This window comes from Lissotriton helveticus, chromosome 7, assembly GCF_964261635.1.
Source record: "Lissotriton helveticus chromosome 7, aLisHel1.1, whole genome shotgun sequence".
Classification (NCBI taxonomy): domain Eukaryota; kingdom Metazoa; phylum Chordata; class Amphibia; order Caudata; family Salamandridae; genus Lissotriton; species Lissotriton helveticus.
In genome coordinates, this window is record NC_136068.1 from 859276256 (window position 1) to 859302260 (window position 26005).

The following is a 26005-nucleotide window of genomic DNA, read 5'->3' on the forward strand; positions in this document are numbered from 1 at the left end:
CACAACCCTCTCAATGGCTCCATTGGTCTTAGGGTGATACAAGGCTGATCTCTTGTGTTCAATTCCACACTCTTTCAGAAAGGATTCAGTCTCATGGGAACAAAACTGTACCCCATTATCTGTAAGTACGTACTGTGGAAACCTTCCTGTTTGAAAAGTTTATCCAGAAACTAAATTACTGCTGTGGACGATATATCATGAGCACACAACACTTCAACCCTCCTACAGGTCAATTAACACCAATATATAGAGGGTGGCATGTTCACCTTTCACTGGACCCAAGATATCCATGGCTACTTCCTCCCATTGATATTCAGGAAGAGTTCAGCAAACCAAGGCCATTTGACTCCTTCTTAAGCCCTTATCACACGACACACAATCCACACAATCTCTTATCGTACACGCAACATCATGATCAATTGCTAGCCACCAAAAATCTTTTCGGGCCTCCCATTAGTTTTCACAATACCCACGTGACCTTCTTGAGCTAATTGTAACACTTTCTGTCTCAACTTCCTTGATTGAATCAATTGTGTCCCTCTCAATAAAACCCCTTTGTATGCTGCAAGTTCATCCAACTTTTTTCCCAACTTCCCTTTATACGCTCTCAACTCTGTTGCATTAGGTCTACCAGAAGTCAATACCCGTATCACATGTTTTAATTCTTCATCATTCTGAAGCTCCTTTAACCATTCACCTTCAGTTATGGCTCCATCAGTAACTTCATATAGACTTGCCACATCCTCCTCATCCATGCCATCCCCTCCAACAGAGTCCGTCTTCACCAAATTCACCGATGTCGATAAACAATCTGCAGAATAATTGCTGGCACCAGGAACATATTGTACAGAAAAAAAAATCTTGTAAACCCACAATCCAGCTTCTGATGCATGACGAGATTGAATCAAGACCCTTCCTGGTAAATACCGCTACCAGTGGCTTATGATCCATGTGAAGACTGAATTTGCTTCCCCACAAAAACTGCTTTAATCTGTTGATGGACTAATAAACTACTAGAGGCTCGCTCTCGGAATAGTTATATTCTATGTCTCTCAAAGTTTATGAAACACAAGCTAATAATTTTTCCTTACCGTTTTTAATCTGAATCAGTAGAGCCTATCCATTCTTAGCACTGGCACACCACTTTCATGTCACTCAATGGATCATAAGCCAAGAGAGAAGGGGCATTATTCAATTCTTGTTTTAACCTCATAAATTCATACCTACACCCTGTATCCCTCACAAACTCTGCCTTTTTCTTCAATAACTTCCTCATATTGAATGCCTTACCAGCAAAGTCATTGATGAACCTGCTATAAGATTCCATCATGCCAAACTTTTTTGACAATTCTTCTTTGAACTTTGAGTCCTCCAGTGACTTGATCATTTCAACCTGTTCTGTATGTGGTTTGATTCCTGTTTCTGCAATCTTGTATCCCAGATAACTAACCTCACTAACACCAAACGTGCACTTTTCAGCATTGAGAGGTAGACCCACCGCTTGTAACTTGCTTTGCACCCTCCTGAAATACTGATCATGTTCAGAATGGGTAGTTTTAAAAATAATAATGTCACCCTGATTCCACTTCCCTCCGGGTAAACCTTTCAAAATTCCCATTATGATCCCTAGACAAAAATGCTGCCACAGAGATCAAACCACCAGGCATTCTCTTAAAACCATACACTCAAAATGGTTTTATGAATGCTGTAAGATCTTAAGAGCTCTCGTCCAGTTCAACTTGGTGATAGGCTGACACTAAATCAAGAGTGGCGAAAATCTTAGCCCTAGCAAAAGTTATGACCATTTCCCAATGTTGAGAAAGGAAATTTGTCAACCACTACTTCTCTGTTAAGAGCTTGCAGATCCACACAAAGAAGAATGTCCCAAACACCTTTGCATTCCGCTACTATGGGGCAGTCGGCTCAACCGGTTCAATCACTCATCACACAACCAACCTTTCCAATTCATTAGCTACAGCAGACTGCATGTGTATTGGAATTATTTTCACCTTGGCCACTATCGGACTTGCATTCATTCTCAATCTGATTTTATGTTTGTATTCATGTAATCTTCCTAGTTTGTTCTGAAATAAGCCCTCGAACATCTTTACAAACGTTTTCTGCTTAAACTTAATTTCATCCACTTGAATCTGAGTGTATTTTGTTAGGATGCAAACTCACCCCTAATTCTCTCTGGTGAGAAAACCTCAACAAGTCATCTCCCTGACAAGACACATATACTTTACCAGAGGTACTCTTTCACTTATCTCAGCTTCAAAATACCCCATCATCTTAATCTTGGTCCCGCCATAACCACCAGGCTGTATACCCATCGCCATCAGTCCCTTTACTTCTGCAAACATTTCCATAAATGTCTGATTAGAAATTATGGTAATACACGGACAGGAATCAAATTTCATTGAAACTGGTTTCCCACCAATAGCTAAGAACTCAGAGTGAAATCATGTATTTACTTCTCCTACCTGTAGTAGGACTTCTTGATCTGTTTCTTGACTCTCGCTCCTATAAACTTTCTAACCTCTGTTCCTACAACATTTGCTAAAATTCCCTTGGATCCCGCAGGTGTTGTACACCTGAGACCATGACGGGCAAGATTTATCATTAGCCTTATGTCCTTCCAGTCCACATTTGTAGCATGTACCCCTAAAGTCTGGTTCCACTTTCTTCTATCCCTTAACCTCTGACTCCACTTTTTCATGGTACCCCCTGTGCTTTCTCTACACACACCTTTGTCACATTTTCCTTATCAGCAACTTTCAGCCCCTTATAAGCTTTGAGATCCCCCACGCACATCAGCATATATTCGACCCAGTTAGCAACCAAGAGCAACTTCTCAAGCAGTAGCTCATCCGTCATCCACAGCAGTGCAACACAAACTGATCCCTAATTCGCTCCTCCACTGCACCCCCAAACTTACATTTTGAAGCTAGTTTCCTCAAACATGGAACAAACTCTTCCACTGTCTCATTCTGACCTTGACTTCTCAAGCCAAAGTGATACCTCTCCAGAATCGTATTGACACGTGGTAGATAAATACGATCTAACTATAGCTATGTCAAACTCATTAAGATTACGTGTTTCAGCCTGAGGAAGGTCTGGTTAATTCTCTAATAAATCTTGTCCCTCTGCGCCTAAACAGTGCAACAACAGGGCATGTTACCTCTCCGCATTCAGATGATGCCTCATACTTGTGCATAATTGCTGAAAACCGTTTTCCATTTGGCTCATATAATCAACGGTCCTCCAGGAGAGGGTAAAAAAAATGAAGGAGCTCTAACATTTCACATTTTCCTTGCCTTTCTTTTTAATTCTAAAAATCACTGAACACTCAGAATAGTGGAAATGTAACAGCAGCAATATCTATATGGGTAGGTATAGCTCTAACACAGTGACTATATGTCATCAGATGTTGGACCAAAAGCAACAGCTAACATGGACTGATGGGCATGTCATTGTTAAAACCATTGAACATGCAAAAGAAAAGCACTAACACCATATAGCTGCAGGGATTCCTGACCATAGACCTACTCAAGGATGTCCGTTGCCACGAAGAAAACAATGACTGAAGAAAAACTTACCCCAAAACAAAATGTCTGCTACAGGAATTTTAGAGCCAATCAAAAATCACTGCTTGCTTCGCACATGCAGGCACAGAGATATTCTGCTACATTCTTGACCTCACACATGGTCTAGCGACCTAAAAGTTCTCACCACGCGCACCAGGCACAGCTCAATTTCCTCAACATGCACTGGAGAGGCTTGGGACAGTGCAGCCAGCACCACTCGATTTCCTCAACAGGCACTGAGGCAGCTCGGAACAGTGCAGCTGGCTCTCAAAATGTACGTGCTCAACCTGCGTGATTGTGGCCTCCTCAGTCTGATCTGGCTGATCTTAAACAACGCGCTGGGTGTTGCCCACAAGTCCAACCCTCGTGCATTGCATGCTTACTCCAATGAACATATCCTAGAAAACCAGGCACACCTGGAAAGCAGTCCCAGCACCCAGCATTCGATGTAGCCTTGTTGAGGTGTTGAATTATGCCTCAGCTCAACTGAAATATCAGCTTTAATGTTAAGACCTCACCCAACAACAATTGATCTCCAATTGCTGCCCAACCTCCTCAATGTTCTCTCCCCGCATGTTCTCTCCCCGCAATCCCTTCTGACCTAGTAACATCCTAATTATCAATGTTCCATTAAGCTCTATGTCACAGCTAAGATGTTGGATGCACACTAGCGCTCTTTCCCCGAAACCTGGCCAATCCCAAAAAACTATTAATTTAAAAGACCCAAAATCCAGACATTTATAATAATTTGCATCACAACACACAACAAGAACTGTGTAGTCGAGTCCACAGAGAAGATGGCGCAGTGGACTTGAAGTTGAGAGTGACCTTTCAGTTTAAAAACAGGAAGGACAAGGTGCAAAGCAGAATGTGAATGTTACAGCCGTGGCATTCAGGAAGCCCTCGGGCAGTATTGAAGGTATAGAGAAGCAAGAGTGGAGAGAACGCTCACCTGGTGGCCAGTGTCCCACACACTGGAACCGCTGGAGAAGAGAGGTGAAGTGGTGGGCCTTCGGCGGCTCCCTGTGAGGTGGGACTGTGAATGTTATGCACCAGGCCACAGCTGGCTCTGGAAAGAAGTGAGACATAGAGAATGCTGGCCAAAAGCTTCTCATCATGATACATTACATAAAATAACCTAAAGCAGCCTATGAGGGCAGTGAAGGACCAGTGAACACTACAGGTTGTAACCTGCGATTAGCAGGAAGTAGGGAAAATGAGGATGCCAGAAGAACTATTAAAATGTTTGAGGCCTATGAATGTAATTCTTTGTACATGATGGAGCGTATTGACTAAAGATGCTTGAAGAAGTGGTCAGGGGAAAGGCAAAATCAATATGAAAGCAAACTGATGTTTGTATGTAGGAATAATGTGGGTGCTGCAATATTTACACTTCATGGCTGACTATTTGTTATGTGCACTTGCAGTATCATGCTCCTACCTGAAACATCTATACAAAGTTTCTATGAAAAAATAATGTATCCACAAATTAGAAATAATAGTGGGAATTTGTGAGATGAGAGCCACTCAGCAAATTTTAAAATTAAAATCAGGACTTCACTTACCTCAGTTCGTACTCTTTCCAAAACAGTATTAGCAAACTTAGCCATCAATGTATTAGTCACATAATCATACTGAATGATTTGAATAAATATTCAAAGGCTGATGGTTTTTGGAAAAACATCAACATTACAATTTATTGAGGCTGCATTAAGAAACACTTAGAAAACAAAAAATATATAACTGTAGAGTAGTGATCATATTTACTACATCTGGTAAAGAAAGTTTCAATATTTTTTAGTTTTAGTTGGTTCCAAGTTTCTTTTAGATTTGGTTAGTGTAAGAAGATAGAAAGTGGGAAGGTTGGGTTGAAAAAATGAGGACGAGATTTTATATTATGAGGGAAGTGAAGGTCTCTCCATGAAACGACTGGGAACTCAGTGCTCAAACAGTGAAATAATATTAGAACTAATCCACTAAGGTGAATACTGTTAGCTTAAATCTGAACACCTCAGCACCCCTGTCAAGCACCCGGTAATCATACATTTCCTAAGGGAGTCACAAGGCGACATGTCTCCCGGAGGAGACCCATTTTTGAAGCAGGATTTGGGTAGGATGAAATCAAATGGGTTCCCAACCAGCATTTCTCTACAGGTTCTAACATGAAGGCAGGGATGGTTATATTATGTTCACGATCACACTAGGTTAGATTAGGAGAATGGTTGGCGATATGATGGATAGGTTGATTAGAAAGATCCTGATAATAGGAAACCACTCAGTCCCCACAGTTTACATATATGCCCCTAACAATAACCTCAGGAAATACCATAAGAGGGCTATACGATTCTGGAGAGGTATCACTTTGGCTTGAGAAGTCAAGGTCAGAATGAGACGGCAGTAGTAGTAGTAGTAGTATAGGCAGTAGCTTAGAAATAGCAGAGGGGAAACTGCTTATCAGAGAAGACCTATATTCAGTCACAGACAGTGTACAGTTCAGATCGGTCCAGAGATACAGGAGTTGGGGAGAGGGATTTCAAACAGTCCTTCAAAGAGTGGTTCTTAACTATGGGGATGGGGGCTGGATAGAGATTTTTACATCCTGAAGATATGGAGAACAGCTTATTTCACTAAAAACTGGCTTATGCTCGATTATAAAATATGTTGGTGTTGGTGGGTATAAACCATTATATAGAGGATGTTCCATTAGGGAATATAACACTCAGACCATCACCCTTACACTAAGCATATGTCCAATGTCAGCACATAGGAGATCATGGAGATTGAATAACAATCTCCTCTATGAAGCAGCTCTTAAAAGAGACATAACTGTTGCTGTCTGGGACTTCATTTTAGAAATAAAGAGGGTGTGTCTAATACCAAGATATGGGGAATAATGATGGTGTTCTGACTGGTCAATTTATAGAAGCAACAGCAGTTTTCAGCGTTTGATAGCAGAGAAGAGGAAGAATCCGGAATCTCAACTAAAAGGACTAGAGGTACGGTAGTCCATAAGCTGACAAGGCAAACTAGGAGTTGGTGAATGGTGCTGAGGAAACATATACAGGCCCTTGAGGTAGATAAAGCAGAATATGCAATTTCCCCCACCAAACAAACGTACTATTGTCCGGTAACAAACATCGTAGGCTCCTAATTTCTCTATTGAAAGTGTTGACTATGGCTGAAACATATCACCCCAAGACTTGAGCCAATCAAGGTAGAGTGGCTTGAAAGTCCCCACTGCAAATGAAGAAGTTTTATTTGACTGAAAGTGGGGAAGACCCCTAGCCCTGACTTATGCAAATCCCTCTTTTCCAAAACATTTGAGGGTGCAAGAGCCCTGATAGCAACATGCCTGTCTGTTACATCTGTGAACATACATAGTTCTATTGCTGAAACACTAATGGAAGCAACTATTTCAGTTATCACAAAACTCACAAAGTCTGTCCAGCTCATACCACCTGATTGCTTTATTCAATTAGGACATTAAGCTGTTTACAGACATACTCGGGGACCAAATAACTCTACAGATGCTTTCTTTTGTTGACCATGACCAGTCAGGATTTATAATAAGAAGGCAAAGTGAAGATAGCACAAGAAAAATACTGCACATATTTAAATATATTCAAGGGCCATGTACAACTATGATCCTGCTGGCACTGGATGCTATAGAAAGATACAGAAAAAAACCCTACTGGGTCTGGGCTCCCAACAGCACAGCTTGCCACAAGCTAATAATGAACAAAAGGGGTGCACGTGCCGCTACTCAATTGACCTGAAATAATTTTTTCAAAACATCCGAATGAAACGCTATGTTTTGTGTTATTTTATTTTCAATATTTTATTAATTTCAGTGTTTTATTCAATAATCTTCTATTTAGTATTGCAATTTTTCAAATTTGCATTAGTTAAGAACGTATGTACACAACAAAAAAAGAACCACAACATACCTATTTACAATAACACTAATACATTTAAAAATTCTTCATTCAAACTGTCAATCATCCCTCTCTCATACCATTACAAACAAAAAATACACTTTAAATAAGTGCTGGAATAAAATTCTTCACAACAAAGCCCTACACAGTTATTAATCTCAGAACAAATGCCTATTTATTCCAATTTCTGTGATATTTCTCAATTTTGGGCGTTTAATCAATCTACGCGTTTTGAACTTGCATTATTTCGGAGTTCTCATCAGGACCATAGTCTGTAATAAAAGAAAGAAAGCTTTCTTTAGAATGTGAGTTGCTACTAACCAAGTGCTGCCCACACCAATACTACAAGCCTCCTTATCTTACCTCTCTCTCATCAGAGTACCAGGGAAGGTGAATTCTCCCCGACGTCAACAAAAACTCTAGTATGGGATAAAATCACAAAATCACATTTCCCTACAAACATAGGCTCGAATGCACTACTAAAACAGCCATGCTTACAACACTTACTTTGTTGGATGTGCCAGTGTTCGGCTTACTTTTAGAACTACCTGGCTGACGCCCCGCTAGAAGAAAGGAGAGGGACCCATAAGTATCAGCTTGATTGGAAGCTTCTTACCATATGGCGAGGGCTCAGGCGTCTGTGTGTACACACCTCAGGTACCTCCGCCTGCACAGATCAACAAAAATTTGAAAAATCAGTTTTTTGTGTTCTGGCCACTCTCTGGTTGATAGATGGCCAAACGGTTGCTGGTACCGCTTATTTGAGGAGTCCATACCTTAACAGGTCGGGGTACGATGCAAAAACAGGTCTCCTCGGTCATGAACAACGCCACGTCTGAGTCGCGCTGGTTTCCGGGTCCGTGAAGGATCACGGGAAATGTAATCCTATGGACGTTGGGCACTTCAAGTAACCCAGCGGAGTCCCGTTTTGTGTACGCGGTGCTTGTGTATATCAACTGTCCTGTTTTTATTGCATGTTTAGTGGATTGTTAAAGAAAATTAGATTATGTAATTGCGAGAAAATGTGTCCTTACCATCGATTTAAATGTATTGGTTATGCCTTAAAAATTTAGACCTTGTAATGCGTGTAGTGCAGAGATCGCTGTCGTGCCAAATTTCTACGGTCTTATTGGAGGGGATCGTTCTGCCGTGCAGGTACTTGCTCTCACTCTATGCTTTCATAACTTAGGAACATAGTTCTTGTGTGAATTCTTGGTGGGATCAAAATTAGTGCCAAATTGTCATGAGAAGGTGGCATGGGGTTTTTGCAGGTGGCTATCGGGCTGGCTTTTGTTAGAGCATCAATACAGGGTTTTCGCAGGAATTCTTCCGGTGCCTAAGTATCATAATTTGAACAATTCTGTCAACTCATTCAATCCATTAATTGCTGTATAAAATTTTACTATTAACATGGCTTCCCTTTTTGTGAGTTTTGCTTCCAGATCACCACCTCTGACATCGTTTTCTACTTTCAAAATGACTGTCCAAAGTAGGTCTGTGTCCTTGTGATGTTTTTCATGCCAATGATTGACAAGGGGTGCGGTCACTACATTGTTTTTAATTCTGGATTTATGTTGTTGTATCCATAGGCGCACTTCTTGATTCGTTTTGCCGATATATACTAGGTTACATGGGCATATGATTCCGTACACGACATACCGGGTTTTACAGTTAGAGAATGCATCATGTTTCCAACTTGTTTGTTTGTATGTAAATACTGTTCCTTCTTTAGTTGTATCACAACAAAAACATGTACCACATCTGCGGTGTCCTTGAATCGGCGGTAGACCTAGCATGGTGCGTAGGTTCACATTTCTTTCTTGTGGAAGGGCGGCCCTTACCAATTGATTGGCGATGCTGCAATTCTTTTTGAATGCAAAGAGTGGTTCATTTTTAAAGCTTTCATCCAAATTCTTCAACAGATGCCAGTTTTGTTTCACTACCTTTTTTAGTGCATTTGAGGTGGGACAGAATGTAGAGACAAAAACCATTCTCTCCGTTTCTTTTTTTGGTCTTCTTTCCAATAAACCTTCGCGTGGTGACCACCACGCTCTCTTTAGAGATTTTTTTAATAGTTTTTTGGGGTATCCACGTTGCTGTAAATTGGTTGTTAGGTTTTCTGCATGTCTCAAATATTCATCCTTATACTGACAGTTACGTCGAATTCTTAAGTACTGCCCATATGGAAGATTGTCTTTAAGTGTGGCCTCATGTAACATAACTGGTGCTATGTAAAGCGCTCTGATACCTGATTCGGTTCGGGTCTAGTTCGCGCTATATAAAACTCTGCAAAAAAAAAAAAGGCTACGAGGATGGTTGCTTTTAAAATGTAGGGCCTTGTTGCGGTCAGTAGGTTTTTTATAGAGTGTTGTTACAAGACCTCCTTCTGACGGGTATACCTCAACATCCAAAAACTGCATTTTTTCTTTTGAATGGTCCAAACTAAACTTAATTGTTGGAAATCTGTGATTGATCCAATCATGGAATTTTTTTTAAATCCTCCTCTTGACCTGTCCAGACGAAAAAAATGTTGTCTATATATCAATACCAGTGTTGTATCCACTGGGCAAAGGGGTTGTTCTGATAAACAAAGGTCTCTTCATATTTAGACATGAATAAAACTGCCAATTCCGGGGCGAATGGGCATCCCATCGCCACACCCCCTGTTTGGAGGAAGAACTCTCCGTTGAAATTGAAATAGTTCTATTTTAATGCGAACTCAGCAAGTTTTAAGATAAAAGCTGTTGGTATTTTATGAGGTCTCTCTCTATCTTCCAGATATGCTTCTAGCACGTCAATCCCCTCATCCTGCAGGATTTGTGTATATAGGGACGTGATGTCCATTGTCACCATCCAATGATTCTTGTCGTCAAAATTGATTGTGGCCAATTTGTTGATGAAATCAGTCGTGTCCTGTACAAATGATTTCACAAGTGGTAAAAAAGGTTTTAGGAAAAAGTCAACAAACTTTGAGATCGGTTCTAGTAAAGATCCGCAACCGGACACTATAGGTCGCCCTGGTGGTATTTTTTCATTTTTATGTATTTTTGGTAGAACATAAAATAATGGCGTCCTTGGATGTTTGATTTTTGAGTATTCCATTTCTTTTTTACCTAGAAATCCCTGATCAAAGCCCGCATCGATGATTTCATGCAGTTCATTTTTCAAATCTAATGTTGGATCCTTATTTATTTTCCGATAACATGTCCCATCATTGAGTTGTCTTTTTACCTCATTGATATATAGATCCTTGTCCCAAATGACAATTGAGCCGCCTATATCGGCCTGTTTTATGATGACCGAAGTATCCTTTTTGAGGTTGGTTAATGCTTCTGACTCCACTTTGAATAGATTATATTTAATCCATTTTTTCTTGGTTTCCATGTTAGTCACCGCAGATAATATTGTTCTTTCAAACGTGATAACCTCTTTAGGTACCTTGCTGGTAGGTGGACAAAAGGATGATTTATTACGTAATCCAGTTGTTTCTGTTGGAGAAAGATATAAGTTTTCTGAAAATAAGGATTTTTAACCTCACTTTCCGACAGACTTCAATAACTTCCGTCTTCAATTTGACAAAATCGGTCTGTCTAGTTGGGACAAATGTTAATCCTTTCCTCAAGACCTTTTCTTCATCACTTGTTAGGATTTTATTAGACAAATTGAATATCGGGGAGGGACTTAATTCTTGTAATTTTGACGTCTGGTTGACATCTCCCATGGTTGGTGGGTGTACCTTGTTTTCCCACGAGGTTTTGTTTGGTCTCTGGCTATAAAAGAAGAACCTTGTTGTTGTTGTTGGAATCCTTGGTGTTGCTGTTGGAAACCTCCCCGTCTATTATTATTTCTCCGAGGGGTAGAATTCTCTCCCTCGCTACTACTTCCAGCTGATGAAGTATCAGAAAAGGTGATGTAGTTGTGTGATGATCTCCCCTGATACTCTTGCAAGTGTTTCCTTGCCTCTGGCCTGATATAAAAATCCGATTGGAGAAAAGGATATACTTTCTCTAGATTAAAATTCTTTTTGTCCTTTTCAAATTGAGATGTCTTTTGATTTATTGTATAATCTTTGAATTCTCCAATGTCCTTCTGGACTTTTTCCAATAATGTTTTAGCGTCAGTGATAAGTTGATTTGTAGAGATTGCGATTTCCAAGGCCTCTATTTCTTCCAACTGTGATTTGGATAATCTCTGGGATTCAGCCATGTCACCTATCCCTACATTTACATCGTGCTTCACAACCTGATGTTTGGTCCGCACATTTGGAAATGGATATTGGCCAGTTGCCAGCAGTTCCAAAATGAGTACCATAGTCAATAGCCTAAAGTCTAGGCCTATCTCATTAATAAGGCATCCAACAGGGCTGTCCCTCCTACCCCTTCCTACTTTCCTTACAATGGAAGCATTTGATGATGATGTACACACTAACAGAGATATTAATAAGTGAGGATAGGTAAATGGGAATTCAATCTAGCAATGTTTGTGAACAATGTCATGATCTATCTTAATGACCCATTACACTTTACACTGCTGCTTGTGGGAGAGGTTCAGAGGTATCAATATGTGTCAGGGTTTGTAATAAACAGCTCCGTCAGGTAGCGGCAATGGTGCAAGTCCAGAAAGAGAAGATAGTGGCCTTAGGAAATAACTTCCCCTGCATGCAATGACATAATATCCTCTATTGCACGGCATATTGTGCTTAACTACTTCCTACTTCTGAGGGAGGTGTGGACAAACATAATAACACAAGATCTGCTTAACTGGTTCAAGAGACTAGCCATAGTGAAGATGCCGATTTTTCAAGTATTTTCTATCTGTTTCAGACCATACCTTCTCGAATTCCACTGAAACATTTCAGACAATAATCAATTAGTTCATATGGGGAAGAAAAAGACAGAGTTGCTAACAAATAACTACACCCCCTGGAAGACTTGGGTGGTCTGCTGCTCCCTAAACTAGGGTATTACTTTTGAGAAGCTACTTGGTGGATGGGGGAATTGGAGACAGAGAAGCAGTTTTTTTGTAGACTATAATATAGTGGTGCTGCATCAGTGGGACATCCAATGGCTAAAGAAGAAAAATCAAGGCTGAGGTGGCACCATTAGATGTGTGGGACTGACTCAGTGCAAAATGGGAGCTTCATGTTCTGTTCATCTCTGTTTACACCAATCTGTTCCAATTTGGATTTGGCCGGAGCAGAGAGAAAAGTAACTCAGGGTGCATTGTAGCCGTACTTGTAAAGCGCACTGATACTCCTGAGTGTCCTGGCGCTGTACTCATACCGCTAGGGAACCCTTCCTGGTTTTTCCCCGTGAAATGTCCACTCCTGGGCATCCCCAGGGTGCAACCAGGCATCCCTAGCGCTGTAGGGGGCCGTTGTGGAGACTAAGCAAGCTATTGCCCAGAGTTGCAGCGTGGGACTCATGCTTAGAGTAGGCACCGAGGCGAGAAATCAGGTCCGAGGAATTATGAGCCCAAGATCCGCCGAGACCAGCCAAGGCAGGAATTGAACCCTGATCCCGGGCCAGACCTCTGCATCAGGGTCTGCCGCTCTAACCATTGAGCCACACTTCTCCACTGAGCCACACTTCTCCACTACATTCATACTACAAGTGCATAAAGGTCGGCTCCCTGTATCACAAAGGAGAGATTAAGTACTATGAGAGGCTAAAAGTGAATTTGGATTAAATAACAAGGAACATTTTCACTACTACCCAATATGCTATTGAAATGAAATGAAAAATTATATTTGTATAGCGCATAGACTACCCGGAGGCCTCGCAGCGCTTTGACTGAATTCCAAGACGGTAGGCTGGGGTGATTAACAAGCTCTTCCAAACAAGTGAGTTTTTAAAGACCTCCTGAATGCCATCCAGTTGTTGTTCTCTCTAAGGTCAAGTGGGAGGGAATTCCATATTCTCGCAGCGTTGTGTGAGAATGAGCAACCGCCCCAGCGAGCTTTGTTGATTTTAGTCGTGGTGGCTAGATGCAATGAACTGGAGCGAAGAGCTATGAGAGGGAGGTAGGGGGTGGCTAGGGGGTACATGATGGCTAGGCCTGTTCTATGAATGGCTTTTTGAACAAGGCACATGGCTTTGAATTGTATCCTGGCAGCCACAGGAAGCCAATGTAGCTTCTTTAGGGCATGTTTGGCCGACTGCCAGCGTGGAATATTAAAGAGCAGTCGGGCCGCACAGTTTTGGGTGACCTGGAGTTTGTTGATCGCTGCCACCGGGGCTCCTAGATAGAGAGCATTGCCGTAATCCAGGCGGGAGAGTATCAGGGGCTGAACCATGACTCTCCTCGCCTGGAACGGAAGCAGAGGGAGCACTTTCCGGAGCATTCTCATTAGCCCAAAACAGGTGGATGCAGTTTTAGTGGCCTGAAAGATGAAGTCCAGAGATTTATCAAGCCAAACTCCCAGGCTCTTTATCTGAGGTTTGGGGGGGGGAGGGGAACCTAGACACGTGGGCCAAATGGAAGCCAAGTTAGTCAGTGGGGGGTTGCCCAGTAGCATGATTTCTGTCTTCTCCCCATTTAGTCTGAGGCAGGAGGATTCCATCCATTCAGCCACTGCCTCTAAACAGGGGCCCAGTGTGCTAGACGACCCCTCAGTGTGGTCCAGTGAGACCACCAACTGAGTGTCGTCTGCGTAGGTGACGATACGAACGCCAAAGGGATGGACTATCTCCGCCAAAGGACTCATGTAAGCATTGAAAAGTGTGGGGCTCAGGGCAGAGCCCTGAGGGACCCCACAGTTGAGTGGCTGCTTGGTGGATGCTACCTCCCCCTCAAACACCTGGAAGAAGCGCTCGTCCAGGAAGGAAGTTAGCCAAGCCAGGGCCACGCCTTACACTCCCATGCCCTTCAATCGATGTAATAGGGTGGCATGGTTAACCGTGTCGAACGTGGCGCTGAAGTCTAATAATATGATGGCTGCTTTCCCTCACCGGTCTAGCACAGATCTTGCTTCTTCGGTCACTGCTAGCAAGGCTGTCTCAGTTCCGTGCTGAGGGCGGAATCTCGTCTGGGAAGTGCACAGCAGATTATTAGATTCTAAAAAATCTACTAAGAGATTATTAATGTGCTTTTCTAGCAGTTTACTCATCCAAGGTAATAAGGAGATGGGACGGAAGTTAGCTAAATTATTTTGGTCTAGAGTGTTTTTTTTTTAAAAGGGCTTTGACCATTGCACTTTTCCACGCGGTCGGGACAGTGCTCGAGATGATAGAGGAGTTGAGAACATCGAGGATTATTGGAGCTCACCTACTCTGGAGAATGGATGTTGAGGTGGATCATAGTAAACACCTTATTTCTGATCTGTACAAACTAAGGGACTTATTTATGAGTCCCTTGTGAGACTTTTGTGCTGCAGTTGCACCACTTTTTGTGACACAGCGGCACCGTAAATAATGAGTCATGTTTCGCCATATTTACAAAGTGACACATCTAGGCAGATGCGTCACTTTGTAAACCCCTGCACCACATCATACCTGCATCAGGTGTAAAGTATGAAAGCTGTCAGATTTCACTGCACCGCTTCTAGTGTGCCACTGTGTCAAAACCCTACACCTGCCTCATAGCAGGAGTAAGAGTGACACTGTGCAATAAGTAAAGGCCTCCCCCATGCATTGCCAAAGCTGCATGCTTAAGACACAACACCAGCAATGCATGAGTTTTGGGCTGACAGATACGTCAGGATTCCTTACTCTTCTGTCAATCCTTGCGACATTGAGCCCCGTACAGTAAATATGGCGCATCCATGGTATCGCAAGGAGGGCGCAGTGAAAATCGTTGCATCACTGTTTTATCGCAGCAATGCAACACTTTTCACAAATGAGGCCCTAATTCTCTCCAAACATATCACAGGCCAAAACCGTAGGCCATAAGAGATGGGAGATAGACTTGGGTCTATCGATTATAGAAAAGGAATGGGGAAAAATCTTCCACAGTGCACAAAATGTAATCCAACACACCAGGCATGGAACGAGCTTCCTTTTCATCTCAGGAATGCCACTGGCTGTTGAAATTTAGAAAAGGATGGCAACCCTGGCATTTTGCTGCATAGGTCATCACACACTCTGCTGATCGGAAGGCAGTAGCCAGCACCAGGACACCCTCGGGTGACTGTGTACTCAAGAAATTAAATTAACATAACATAACAACATAACAAAGGGTGGGAAACACTTTGGTAGACAGCAATACATTATTATCATACATCAATCAACTTGCATGAGGGGGACAGGGACAAAAGTAATAGATGTTGGAGAGGCAGCAGAAGTGAAGGTGCTCTGGTACTTTTGCTGTAGCACTGTACGAGTCTTGAGGAGAGATTGAAGACATTTTTTAAATATATTAGTGTAGCCTTGTAGTCTGCTGCCAAAGGGCTATACCGGTTGTTAAAGACCCTGAACCTGAGCTACAGGCTCAAGTGGCAGGCGAAGACCTATAATGTGGGACAGGGCCTTTGACAACCAGTATAGCCCAAGGCAGGACTATAAGGCTATTAGAGCATTCTACCCACTAGAGGTAGAATGTTCTAAATTAAAAAGGTAGAAACACAAAGACAAACATTGGAATGTTGGAGCACAAGGATTATACCAGCCATTTTAAGCCCAGACCCACTCTAGTGCCTTCAATGGAGATATCAACATTCCAATGTTATAATATAACCCACTGCCAAGAGTTATACCGTTATTAAAGGCCTCAAAAATGAGTTATAGGCCCGATAAGTTGGCAAGGGTCTGATGCAAGAGAGAGTGCCTTTATCAACCAGTATAGCCCGAGGCAGAAGGGCTATAGGGCTATTCTAAAATTCCACCCACTATGGGTAGATGTTATAAATGAAAAAGGGAAAAACGTGAAGACAAACATCGCAATGTTGGAGCTCCTGGCTTAGACCAGCCATTATAAGCCCAAAGCTACTCCATTGTTGTCAATAAATCTCTCAACATTCCAGTTTTCTACTGGGCATTCCATACCCAAGGTGGATGCCTCTTAGGTTACACAGGGGGAGACAAGGGGTGTTGGTCATTGGTATGGTGCTTCAAATGATCCTCACACAATGGAAAAGAGGAGCATTCCTCTGTGGCATTGTTGATATGCAGGTTATAGGACTGCCTAGCAATGGAAAAAACAATGTTGGCATTGCAACACAGATCCAAAGACAACAAAAGAATATTGGCTCAATTTCAGGCATTCCTTTGAAAGGAATTTAGAGGATGGACTTGCCCAAAATTCCTTAAGATTGTGCATGCCTACCAGGGGATCTCACTTAGTTGCATTAAACATGATCAGGCTGTGGCAAAGTTATAGATCTAAGTGAATTGTGGGACAATTCATGGATCATTACATTGCACGGTTGCCCCAGGGACAAGGCACAACATACTGCACATTCCACTCAATTCATGGGAGTTGATATAGCCCAAAGGGGAAGGTTTGGGGAGGGATAGGGGACATGTTGCCTGTAGCCTGGTGATTGGTCCTAACCACCTTACCATCCACTGGATGTAAGTGATGATATATTATCAATTTCCTCTCACAATAGGATAACAATTGATAATACTAAAAGAGGAAACTTAAATAACTACAAAGTTTGCCACCAAGAATTACTGTCAAGTCATCATGTAAAACTTTTCTTTCACTGAAAAGAGATTTCTTGAAAAAATATGGGGTGTTGCAATGAGAATGGAAGCAGAACTTGTACAGTAAACATTATTATTGATGAATTCAAGACTGTTGTTATATTGTTTCAAAAAACTGAAACCTCAATGCGTGCCCCTTATGAAAATCCTTGAAGAAACACTAACACTAGGCAAAAATCACATCTTTAGCATATTGGTTTTAAAAAAAGGAGGAAATAGGGTACATTGGATACATTGCTAAACAAGGAACCTGGTTGTAATTTTTTTTAAAGTGGCTTTAGCACAAGACAAAAACATGTCATTCAAATAAAATCAATTTGTTTCCCTGTCCTCGGATAACAAGTATATGTAATAGCCATGGTGCTATTTATTATTATCCCAACTGCATGTTCCCACCTTCTGCTCCATTACATCTGGATTTCTGTAGTCCAGTCTAAGGCGAATGCCACAAAATCCAATGTTCATTTTGCACAATTTAATATCTGAGATGTTTCTAAACAAATACAATGGTTTCTGTAATAACTCAGAGGTTTCTTCAGCCAGGTCAATGATATAAAAGATAACTAAGAAAAAACAAATCAGGTCTCTTGCGGAAAGTTCAAAGCCAAGATAGACTAAACCCTTATGTTCTGGGCAAGTGGAGATATACAATAAGAAGAACCATACCTGGACATAGTTAGCACATATTCTGTGGACCACTCTTGGATATTGCTGACAAGTATACACACGGAAAATAAAACTTGGAAGAAATGAAAAACACTAACTGTTAGCTACGTTTTAAGGAAAATGAGATGTTCTTGTTTGTGGGGAAAGAAGCAGGGACTCATACGGTTTGCGTTGTTCGATGTCCATGACACATTATAGCTAATGTAAAGTTACTTAGATAAGAAACTAGCAAGTAAAAGTTGTAGGAAAGTTTATCTTGCAGATGGTTTGGAAAAATAACAAAACAGGTGAAGGAAACCTAGCTAGAAATCTAATAGAGATAGAGAGACCAGAGTAGTGATAAGACCTCTATCTGAACTTCAACACAACCTGATGCAGTTGATAACACTTAGGTAAAAAAATAATTTCCATGTTCCCTAAGGCAGTTGTGTTTTCCACTATTTGGTACGTTGGTTAAGCACAAAAACTGCTCTTCAAACATATCTTTGCGGTGTGACATGTAGTACCATCACAAACAACAAGCCCGTCTAAGTATAACAATCTTAAAGATCTTCAACCAAACCTTTAATTAAAACAGAAACAATCTATTAGCCAGTAACGACAGCAACTACAAAAAATGTAAATTATAGATCAAAATGTAAAAAAAGCTTAAGCAATTCCACAAGAAACAATCATCTAGATAAAAATCAATGGTTAAAAAAAACATTTCAGATATATGTCTCATAGGCTCATATAGACAATGCCACCAATTGGGAGATGGGGAAACCACTGACTGAGCGCAAGTGGAGTAATCTCTCAGGTGTCAAACCATCCACCACATGTTAGCTATTTTTTAATGCTTTGAGAAATCCACGAAACACACACTTTTATGACTCAGGTCTGCCTAGCAAAGCATGAAGGGATGATGAATGCATGGTGAGCTGCCACTAAAAGGTTAGACTGGAACGGGAAATTTGCAATAGAAACCCTGTTAGTAGCGGCTGAAATAATAAAGGATGGGCCTCATGATGGCCATTAAAAATTGGCGATCTGATCAAAATGTTTGAGCAGGAATGTGGCAAATTTGAAATGCTCAATCTGAAAGTCTCCAATATCTCAGATATGTCAGGCCATAGTAAAGTATGTGGGGTTTATTGAGGGGAGGCTGCCGTATTATCATTAGAGAACCAACTTTGAAGAGATATCAGCAACAATACTAAATACAATTCAAACTTTCATTTCAGCTAAAACATAGATTCATTTTGTTTTAGAACTAATCCATCTGCTTCAATTATCGTGGAAGACCATCTTTATCCATAATAACTAAATTATCTTTGTTTCCACCAACAACTGCTAACAAAATACAGATCAGGTATAATAATAGTCTATATTTTTACCTTCAGATACCAAGCAAAATTAAATTTTGAAGAGATTAATTTTGCTAATTTTTTAATGATTGGGCATTTACGTACCTGTTTTTGCACATAACACCTGTCACAGTTTAGGCAATATAGAATGAACAGTATGGGCAACATTGGTTTCTTGTGAAAAAGAGTGCCCTCTGTAATGACCCTACCTGAAAGTAATCAATTAGCATTTATTCAGTCTCAGATTTCTTTTATGTTTTGAACTAGTATGGATTCCCAACTTCAGTCTTTATTGTCGAACCAAGCCCACAATTCCCCAGATCGAATGCCTTCACCCTACATAGAACATCATGTTCAAGGGAATACCCATTTATCCAACCAGGTGAGTCATATGGGATGTTTGTTGATGGTAAGCTGTGAACGAGAAATACACATATTCCTTGAGATGTATGAATATAGGTGCTGGGTTTTTAGCTTTAATATTCATATAAGGATTAATTGGAAATGCTAATATCCTTTAAAATGATGTCCTTGTTAAATAGACCTTTTGTATTTGTTCTTTCTTTTTTAAACAACTATCCTTGTTTTTATTTTAATTTATGAACTCTTTTTTTTATTCCTAACTATTTTTTAAGCTATGACTGTTATATTTACAATAATATTGTGATGTGTCCTTTATAGGATCTAAGGGATCGAAATAAAGATGATGATGAAATACAGCTGTTGTAATCCAGCACAAATATTTGCCTTGCTCACTCAACAAGCCAGGGTGCAAACTTTTTCATTAACATTTGTAGTCATTATTTGACAGGGCCATTGGCCAATATGACCCACATACTTATTAGTTTAAATAAAAAGTACATTTTCTAATTACAAAAATAAAAATGAAGAATCGAGTCATGCTTGGCGTAGACCTGCAAGAACAGCGAAGAAGGTCATCAAAATGGAAGAAAATACAATATCCTGTGAGTAGCCAGAGTAAGATATTATCTCAACATACCTTCTGAGATCACGAATGTGTAAACTGCGTACATTCACTACTAACCTGAGTTCTCTCCAAGTATATGTTGCTTTATTATACAGCTGACTAGTTGAGCTCACCATAATTAACATAAATTTGCAAGGGATCCTTTCTCCTTCTGGTAGTTCAGTCTGCTCTAGAAAATTTGTATTTACCGTCTTACTTCTATATAGATACAAATTGTTTTCTGATCTCTCTCAAGTATGTGAACATTCTCCCAGGCGAAATGAATTCAAATTTTGGCAGTTTCCGAGGAAGGAAGAATTTACATAATTTCCAAATAGCGTACTGGGTATGTAATCCAGTAACACTGATTTTCTATTGGTCACCTCGTCATACCAAATATTAAATTTACTTTGCAGCACAAACAAAAAATATGCCAGAAACGGAACAAGAATTTCATCACAGATGTTAACTGAAAGTGCACTTCACATCAACATTTATCTTAGTAACATGGATATGTTCAGTACAGTCTAGCTGATACCTATATTCATCTTTATTGGACGTCAGTACACACTTTAAAAAAATCAGCTGGTATGCAACCCCGTAAATCTGTAGGAACTCAGTCATGAGGAAAGAATATCGTTCATAAAACAATCATTGCTTACAAAAATGTAGGTGTGTCTGGAGCAGAAGAAATCTTAAGTGCCAAAAAGCAACATGGATGTGTCTCTGTAAATTGTTACCAATAAGCAAACGGATTCATTGTATTAACTGGTAAATATGAGATGTAATGTAAATGGCAAATCCAAACATCAAATATTTGTGAATAAATATGTCATTACCTTTATCACAACTAAATCATGACAGCCGTCTTGCAGAGTCGTTCCATCTTCCTTCATTAGTTTTATGTAGGACATGGCAAAGCTTCGCTCACCTTTATCTTTTGCTATTAGGAATGAACATTCCAAAATTAATTACTATTTACATTTTTGAGAAAAGACATTTTCTAAGTTGATTGCTGTACTGCACAAATACATGAATCATTGCAAAATATTATTTCAAAAGCATATCATGGAATACATTCATCTTTCCGACAAATGTGTGCAAAATGCTATGGTTCTCCTAACAAATTGTTACCCTAACTAAAATATATTAAATGACCAGCTTTAAAAAATAAACTATGGGAAAAATAGGTTTGTATCAACTTTATTCAACTCAAAGATATGAGACAAGTCAATAGTGAGTTATGCATTTCAAAATGTTTTGACTATACTAAACTGGCACTGGTAACTAAAGAAAACAGTATGCAAGAATGTACTTCTGACCTTGGATTTGTAGTGGATGTGCAAGGATTCTTTAGTCCCTGTGACAAACTTTATAATAGGCATTTTCCCACATGACTGCCATGTCTTGAATGAAACCATATACTTAGAGAAAGCTGTCCCCTTCCTGTTAACATATGTTGATGTGTGATTTCAATCTTTTAATCTACTCTTCAAATCTTTTATTGGGATACGCTGGCTCTTTATTGAGGGGTGCACAGTGCATTTCTGTTGTTGGTATTAGGTTGTAAATACCCATTATGAGACAGCTACTGAAATTAATACAAAATCTGGATCTTTCCACTGATTGCTGGATCAATTCACTAGAAAATGCTTACATTGTCAGAGTTACGGTTATCTAGCAAGGTAGTCATTTCTGCATAATTTTTTTTTTAACAACAGATTTTATTTGGTGTTTTTGCAATACGTAGGGGTCGTAGCCCCGCCAAGGCATAAAAGGCAGAAGGATAATTTGTGCCAACAAGCATTTGTCTGATTTATAACCGCACAAATGAAACATACAGGTGTAATAAACATATAACATACAGACAGTCTCTGGTCTCCATATTCGAGCAATTGGTGCATTTGTCGTACCGTGCATTATAAAACATGGCGATACAACCAATTTAAAACTTACAGTTGGAATATTTAAGCTCAAGAAAGGTAGAGTCGATCTCAGGGATCTACCTCTGCCAATGGGGGAAGGTCGATTCCACGATACTCCGCCCATCAAGTCCATCTTTTGCGATGTTTTGCAGGGCACCCCCGGGCCTCAAAAACAGCAATCTTCGCCCCCATACATTTATCGAGCTTCGTTTTCCCTTTGTCTATTGTCGGGGGAGATGTCGCCTTCCACATTTGCGCTATGTCCCTCTTGGCCACGGTGAGAGCAAGAAAGAACAGGTGCTGTTTGTACCAATTTCCCCCAATATCCTCTGTTGAGTGTAAAAGAAAAAGTAATGGATCTACCAGAAGGTCCAATGCCAATACCTCGCGGAGACACGATCTGATCCTACGCCAAAGGGGGTGTTGTGCCGAGCAGCTCCAGACTGTGTGTAAAAATGTCCCCTCCTCCCTATCACACCTCAGACATGTGGGAGATGGGATAGCACCCATCCACCACAGACAAACCCTTGTGAAATATGCACGGTGTAGATACTTGAATTGGATGAGCCGATAGCGTGTGAAAACTGCTGCACCCCTTGGGCTAGCGATGGCTTCGGCCCAGTCATCATCTGTCAGTTCGGGTATATCAGCCTGCCATGCAAGTCGTGTCTTGTCTAGTGTGGTGGGCGAATGGGTGGGCAGTGTCTGATATATTTGTTTTATCCTGTGAAGTCCAAGGTCTCCCATAAGCAATCGGCCCTCTAGGGGCTGGAACTCAGGGAGGGCCTATAAAGTGCGGATCTAAGGGAGACGTGCGTGTCGGTGTTGAGAAAATTTGTAAAATTGTGATTTGTGTAAATCAAAACCTGGCTGTAGTTGTTGGAACAACTTCATTGTGGTACCACGTAGCATGTCCTCAAGGATCGATATCCCCACTCGATCTCACCCCTGAACCCCTTCAAGGTCGACATGGAGTGAAGATATGTGCCTTGCCATAAGGGAGTCAATTGGGTAAGTGTCCCTCGCCAACCCATCTGTCGGGTCTTAGCCCGTCATAGCTGTATCACCACCCTGCCAGCCAGAGGCAGATGATCCAGGTGGGTGGAACTATATGGCAAGTGTAGAAGAGAGACCTGATCCATCGCAGCATGTTCAGCCGAATATGCTGGGTCTGTGGGTGAATTATACCACTATTTGTTTATTACCAGGATGTGAGACGCAACATAATAGGCATAAATATCTGATGGCCTGCCCAATGCCGGGCCGGGACTGCGTCAAATATTATAACGAGTAGCCCTGTGTGGCATAAAGCCCGACTGATCTGGGTGGATCAGGTCAGTGATGCAGCTCTGTAATCAGTCAGCCAACACCTTCCCCAACAATTTCAAAGTTTATAAGGGAAATGGGACGGTAGGATGAAAGGGTCGTCCGGGCTTAAGGAAAAGCACGATTTCTGCAGGGCGCCAGCCCCTAGGTAGAACAGCGAGTTCCGTGGCCTCCTGAATGGTTGCCAGCAGATGGGGCCCCAAGGTGTGTATGTTCGGCCTCAGAAATTCCATTGGGAATCCATTAGGTCCGGGAGCGCGACCGGGATGGAGCGCGTGAAGTGCCCCAGCCAGCTCATCCGTTGTGATAGGGGCGTCTAGTTGTTCGCGGAGATGGTCAGTCGGTGGGGGATATCTACTAGGAATTCGGCAATAAGGTCTGCCGAGATTTGTTCTAGCTGTGTATATAGGGTTGCAAAGTGCCTTGCAAATTCCGCAGCGACACCAGAAGGGTGTGTTGGGACATATCTATACCGCAAACAGCAAGGATAACAGACGGGGATGTGTCTTCTCTGGCAGAGTCTGTGCAGCATCTTGCTGGATTTATCACCACACTTCACCCATAAGATGCTGCCAAAGGTCCTTTTGCGCTTGCAATAAGTTCTGCCAAATGGTAGGGTTGGGATTGATATTGAGCAGTGAGGCCAACGACGCCTGACAAGACTCTAGTGTTTCAAACTGTTCCTGTCTTGCCTGCTTCTCATTAGTGCGATAGCTAATGGCGTCCCCGCGGATCATCGGCTTAAGGGCTTCCCACAAAATAGTAAGAGAGGGGGCAGTGGGGCAATTTTCTTCTAAATGTGTAGTGACTGCTTCGTCAAGCATAATCTGATATGCGGTTTCCCGTAGGTGCCACGGGGACATACGTTCAAGTCGCCCCCTAACAGAGTCAAACCCTCTGATATTTCGCTCCAGATCCCCAACAGTTTGTCAATAAATGTAGTTCCAACGGGAGGAGGTGCATAGATACTGCCTCTAGTGACCTGTTCCCTGAACATTGTGCATGTGACAAAGAGGAATCGGACCCCTAGGTCTGCCTTGCGTGCAATGTATTGGAATTGGACTCTACGGTGAATAAGAATAGCCACGCCCCTGGAGCCATGAGTAAACCCAGCATGGTATACATGGTGAAAACCGAATCGAGCTAAACATGGGACTTTAGTGTCCAACAGATGGGTTTCTTGTAAGAGTAGGATATCAGCTCCATATCTTTTGGCTTGCCGTAAGAACCTGCATAACTTTGAACCAACTTCACAGAGTTATAATTTTTTGTTTACTGTCAGTACATCTAAAACATATTAGTTGACAAAGTATGGTGGGATATGCACGTGATCCAACTTTTAAATGTTTGTTGTCAAAGCGAGTTGATGGCATTTCTTGAGTGGGGCGAGTTGTATGGCACCATGGTAATGCAGGGTGTTTACAGAGATGTGTTTGAAGGTTGAGGCTCTGAAAAGATTCAAGTAGGAAAGGCAGGGTGAGAGGCATCTGCAAACAGGGAGACAAGGAGTACATTGGAGACAGTGTAAGGAATTACTTACAGGACCAGGAGACATACCTCATTCGAAGATACTCTGTGAGAAGTTTATGGAACATTTATATATACACCGCTATGAACAGAAGCCCTACTTATGCTAACTTGTGAAATGTTTATACACATGGTAAGCAATTTACGAAAAAAATTATCGTTTATCAGCATATTTATTCAATTTAAAGAACACTGAGCTACATTTTACTTACATTCTTGAGATGATCTGTGTCTAAACATAAAGCGCAGGTGTATTCTTTGCATTTCTTCTATTGAAATGGCCACCTTTAAAAAACAGAAACTTATTATTAGTCCTAAAATTGTTTTATCCTTTAAGTCACTTAAAATTGAATGCTGCAATAATTAGTTCTCCTTATGAACACGCTGTTAAACACGACGAAAATGGTTGCCACAGTCATTGAAGACGTATTTAGGAAATGTTCAGTAATCATGGGGAATAACTGGCGAAAAAACATATTCAAATCAGTTCCACATACTTGATCTGTCTGACTTTAGTTGTCAGAAACTTTGATGGTAATTAGCAAGAGTTGTGAAAATATTTTGTTCAAGTTTCAGAAATTTTCAAAAATAAATGAAACAGTTGGAAAAATGCCTGACGTTCTGTCGACTGCACAGCCATTCCACCCATCGTTAAACGAACCGCCAAAATATTACGGACAATTCATGAGGCATTTACACTTTTTGAAATTAACCGTTTACTACATATTAGCTGTGTGCTGATATAGAAAAATAACATATAGAAGATGTGAAAGTTTTACCAATGCAGAAGTCATTGATGTGATATCTATGAATGCATATTTGAATTGGAAGTTTACCAACAATGATTTCAAAATGATTGTCTGCATTTCAGAAGTGGTGGCAATTGCATTCCTGGAGTAAATGGAAGATGTGACTCACTGTGTAATACCACAATTTCTAGAAGGCAAAAATACTGACCACAATTAATAAAAACTTATTAGAGAAGAGCTGGCTTACAGCTAGTTTACCACTAGTAGTACAATTTCCACCAACAATAAACACATCATCAGTTGCTTTGTCTAAAATGGAATATCAATCACTAA

At 41.0% G+C, this 26005-nt stretch overlaps 1 protein-coding gene across 2 annotated transcripts in view; it reads right to left on the reverse strand.

Moving 5' to 3' along the window:
• DOCK2 (dedicator of cytokinesis 2) overlaps positions 1-26005 on the reverse strand; it is a 2042522-nt gene that overhangs the window by 1354235 nt on the left and 662282 nt on the right. For both annotated transcript variants that reach the window (XM_078653374.1, XM_078653373.1), the window contains exons 16-17: positions 25136-25208; positions 20985-21088 (exon numbers count right to left, since the gene is read on the reverse strand). In XM_078653374.1, coding sequence (XP_078509500.1) covers positions 20985-21088; positions 25136-25208 — 177 coding nt within the window. The remainder of the gene's footprint in view (positions 1-20984; positions 21089-25135; positions 25209-26005) is intronic.